The sequence below is a fragment of the Myotis davidii genome, unplaced genomic scaffold, assembly GCF_000327345.1.
Source record: "Myotis davidii unplaced genomic scaffold, ASM32734v1 scaffold159, whole genome shotgun sequence".
In the NCBI taxonomy this organism is placed as follows: domain Eukaryota; kingdom Metazoa; phylum Chordata; class Mammalia; order Chiroptera; family Vespertilionidae; genus Myotis; species Myotis davidii.
This window is the reverse complement of record NW_006291231.1, coordinates 1,030,293-1,034,146: the sequence shown is the minus strand read 5'-3', so window position 1 is coordinate 1,034,146 and position 3,854 is coordinate 1,030,293. Positions and strand designations below refer to the sequence as shown.

At 39.5% G+C, this 3,854-nt stretch overlaps 1 protein-coding gene across 1 annotated transcript in view; it reads left to right on the top strand.

Moving 5' to 3' along the window:
* Positions 1 to 3,854, top strand: part of SLC12A2 (solute carrier family 12 (sodium/potassium/chloride transporter), member 2) — a 91,192-nt gene that overhangs the window by 63,392 nt on the left and 23,946 nt on the right. Inside the window, exon 18 of the mRNA XM_006764369.2 lies at positions 1,982 to 2,122. Coding sequence (XP_006764432.2) covers positions 1,982 to 2,122 — 141 coding nt within the window. The remainder of the gene's footprint in view (positions 1 to 1,981; positions 2,123 to 3,854) is intronic.

Genomic DNA, 3,854 nt, shown 5'->3' with positions numbered 1-3,854 from the left:
TGCTGTTTCCAGCTGGAAGAAGTCCAAAGCCATCAATCTGATACCAGGTGTTTGGCGGTTGGTTTCCCTAAGGAATGGTGTCATCAGGGTCTACGTTTGACTTCTGCTGTTGTCTCCTGTTCCCTTAGCAAGGATGGTAGTCAAATAGCTTTGGTAAGAGAAGGTCCATATTGTTGAGGTTCTTGTAGAACCTCGGTGCTACTTTGAACATGAGTCCATTGGTCAAACACTTGAGAGGCTAGGAAATTGCTGTCTGCATAATGAGGCCATTGTGTACATTTTCTCTCCAGGTGTTACACACTGCCACTGATTTCTGCCAATCTGAAATTCCATCATCTCCACTGAAATCTAGGCGCTATTTTAAAGTTGGCCTCATGCAGTGCCATCCAGCCAACAAAAGACAAGCATCACAAAACTTTTTTCTCTCACTTTTTAAAATATTTTATTGATTTTTTACAGAGAGGAAGGGAGAGAGATAGCGAGTCAGAAACATCGATGAGAGAAACATCGATCAGCTGCCTCCTGCACACCCCCCACTGGGGATGTGCCCACAACCCAGGTACATGCCTTTGACCGGAATCGAACCCAGGACCTTCCAGTTCGCAGGCCAGTGCTCTATCCACTGAGCCAAACTGGTTTTGACTCAAACACTTTTAATTACTCATTAATTTTTGTTTTAACCATGAGTAAAACAATATTAAAAATAGTGGTAAACTTTTGTCTAAAAGTAGTTTTCTGTTTTTTGGCCTCTTGGCTATTGAAAATAGTCACTAGAAGATGGATCACCTGTTCTACATAAGTATTGGAGTATTTATCAGGTTAGCTTTTCTCCCAAGCTCTATTGTTTGGTGCTAGAAATGTGTGTTGTATGCCCATGTCCAAGGCCCTGCTCGAGTTGCTCTCTACTTAAATAGTAGCAAAGTCAAAGCTGTGTTGTGTGTGTAGGGTGGTGGAAGAAGACATTTAGACACTGATCCCACTTGGGACCTGAGGAGTTTCCTAGTTTGTCTCCAAGTTCATCAGTTCAAGTTGGGATCTTGAGCACAAGAAATTAGATATGGGGCAATTTTTCTATGAGGAAAGATAAGTTGTATTTTTCTTTTGCGTATTCATGTGTAATTGGGGAATGCTCTTAAACTTATTTTTAGATTTTTGCTTTATACATTTGTATGTAACATATTTATGTGTTGCTTGCAAGGATCAAATTGAATTGCAAGTTTAAAAAGCTCATTTCCTGCCCTGGCCAGTGTGAGTCAGTGGCTAGAGTGTCAGCTTGAGCACTGAAGGGTCTTGGGTTTCATTTCTGGTGAAGGGCACACTCCTGGGTTGTGGGTTGGGTCTCTGTCCTCTGTCAGGCCCGTGCGAGAGGCAACCAGTGGATGTCTCTCTCTCACCCCATTCTTCCTTCTCTCCCTTCCACTCTCTAAAAAGCAATGGAAAAAAATATCCTCAGCTGAGGATTAACAATAAGAAAGAAAGATGTCCTTTATTATTTCATTGTTTAACAGAAGTATGAAGAAAAAATGCATTTATATTGTATAGCTGACTTTGATTTTCAATGATATTTCTAGGTTACTGAAAATTAATAACAGACATTTGGGACAAACAGAGAACAAGCTGGGAAACTTTCTGTGGAACAACAGAAAGCTCTTTTTTTCTACATAATATTTCCTCCAGATTCGATCATTTCTGCTTGCATTTACTTAATACAAAAAACTTCTTGTTTTTAAGTCTGTTTCTTTCTCTTCTATTCTCTCTTCTACAGGCACTCCTGTGTGCTTTTACTATTTCATCAACTCCATGTTTTTATAATCAAGCATTGGAAAGAATTCACTTACATGAAAATGAAATGCTGTTATTATACCTTTCTCCCCAACCCCCAATGCTTAGGCACCTTGTTTAAGCCAATATAATAGATTTTTATAAATGTGGAATAGATTATCTTTCAATTAAAGGTATTATTAATATTTTTACCTTACAGGGGCCACGAAGACAAGCCATGAAAGAGATGTCCATTGATCAAGCTAAGTATCAGCGATGGCTTATTAAAAACAAAATGAAAGCCTTTTATGCTCCAGTACATGCAGATGACTTGAGAGAAGGAGCACAGTATTTGATGCAGGTAAATTTCTTATGTCTTTCAAATGACATTTTAGTTTATTGTAAGCTTTTAAAAACTCTTATGCTAGGTTTCATTCTTCATATTGATATAGATGGTAAACCTTTTAAAATATCTTTATTAAAGTAAACTAAGATTTGTATAATTTGAGAGTTAACGGGACTATAAAAACAATGTGCTTTTGGCTTATTGAAGAACCTATTATCTTAGCCTATTTCTCTAACCTTATTGGGTTTGTTTTTGTTTTTGTAGGAGTATGATGTAATGGCAGCCCTTATTTAGTTTTTTTAAAAAAAATTCTAGTTCTTTATTGTATTTCTCACTTTTTATTTACTAGTACTAAACTTAGACTTCTTTTTCAGTTTTGTGTATGGCATAGTAGCCCGATTGTGGGATTTAGTGTCAGCTATAGGGTTAAAGGCTAGCACTGCCACTTCCTTATTATGGATTTGGGACTGAGCAAGTTAACAAAATACTCTGAAACTCAGTTTCCTCTCCTCTGAAACTCTAAAGGTTGTGGGAAGAAAAAAAATGGGTTGATACAGTGTTTGCCAACAAATTTTTATAGGAATCCCTTTCTTCAAAAAAAGCTTTCTCATTGTGTTAATTGTGGAGCTATTTTGCTAAATAGAAGTTGGAGGCTCAGTACTGTCATCTAAGCCCTTTCTGTTTTGTGTTTCTTAAAACTTGACAAACATAGGGTTAACAATAGGTTAGGCCAGTGGTCAGCAAACTGCGCATGGGCCACGAAGTTTCAATCGCACTGTACATGCACGCCTGCACGTGGTATTCTGTGGAAAAGCCACACTCAAGGGGCCAAAGAGCAGCATGTGGCTTGCGAGCCGCAGTTTGCTGACCATGGGGCTAGGCAATCCTCAGGATTCATAAGAGGTGAGAGTGGGGTTGCTTTGGCAGATATCATGAGACTGTAGTAATTAAGACACTGTGGTGTTGAAGTAGCAATGAAAGAAAACAGAAGAAATAGAGCCACCCATTTAGGAAATTTAATATTTGACCGAGGTGGCATTGAAAGGATCAGCTAGGACAATTGATTCATACCTGTATAAAAGGCAATTTTTAAAAACTTTTAAAAGAAAATATAGGGAAGACTTTTTAAAAAATGAGACAATGCTTTCCTGCTTATAATGAAAACGAAAAAAAAGGAAGCCACACACCAGAGATAGATCAGAATATACAGGGTGGGTTTAGAGTTATAAGTACTTGTATTATTATTTGCTAACTATCATACTATTTTCCAAACGAACTGTAAACCTACTTTTGTCCACCATGTATAAAGCAATACTACCTACATTTATAAAATCCTAGTATGTTCAGTGTCCGACCGTCTGACTGGTCGCTGTGATGCGCACTGACCACCACAGGGCAGACGCTCAACGCAGGGGCTGCCGTGATGTGTACTGGCCATTTACAGAGAACAGCACCACGGACCTGGCTCCCACAAAGCAATACTCAGCTTCCCCCAAGTGAGACACAGGCCCCACCATCACCCCAGAGCAACACCAAATCGTAGCCCACACTGCCAAGACCCCATGGCACAAAATGTGGCCCCCAGCCCAGAAATGGTGGCTGTGGGCACCAGGTAATGACATCACGTAGCTACGCCCGGCTTCCTCTCTCTAGCGACTAGCCTCCTTGGAGTTTCAGGAACACAGGTGAAAATATTTTACCCTTCTAACCAAATGTCTGTGAAGTGTTTTCCCATGCCTCATCTCAT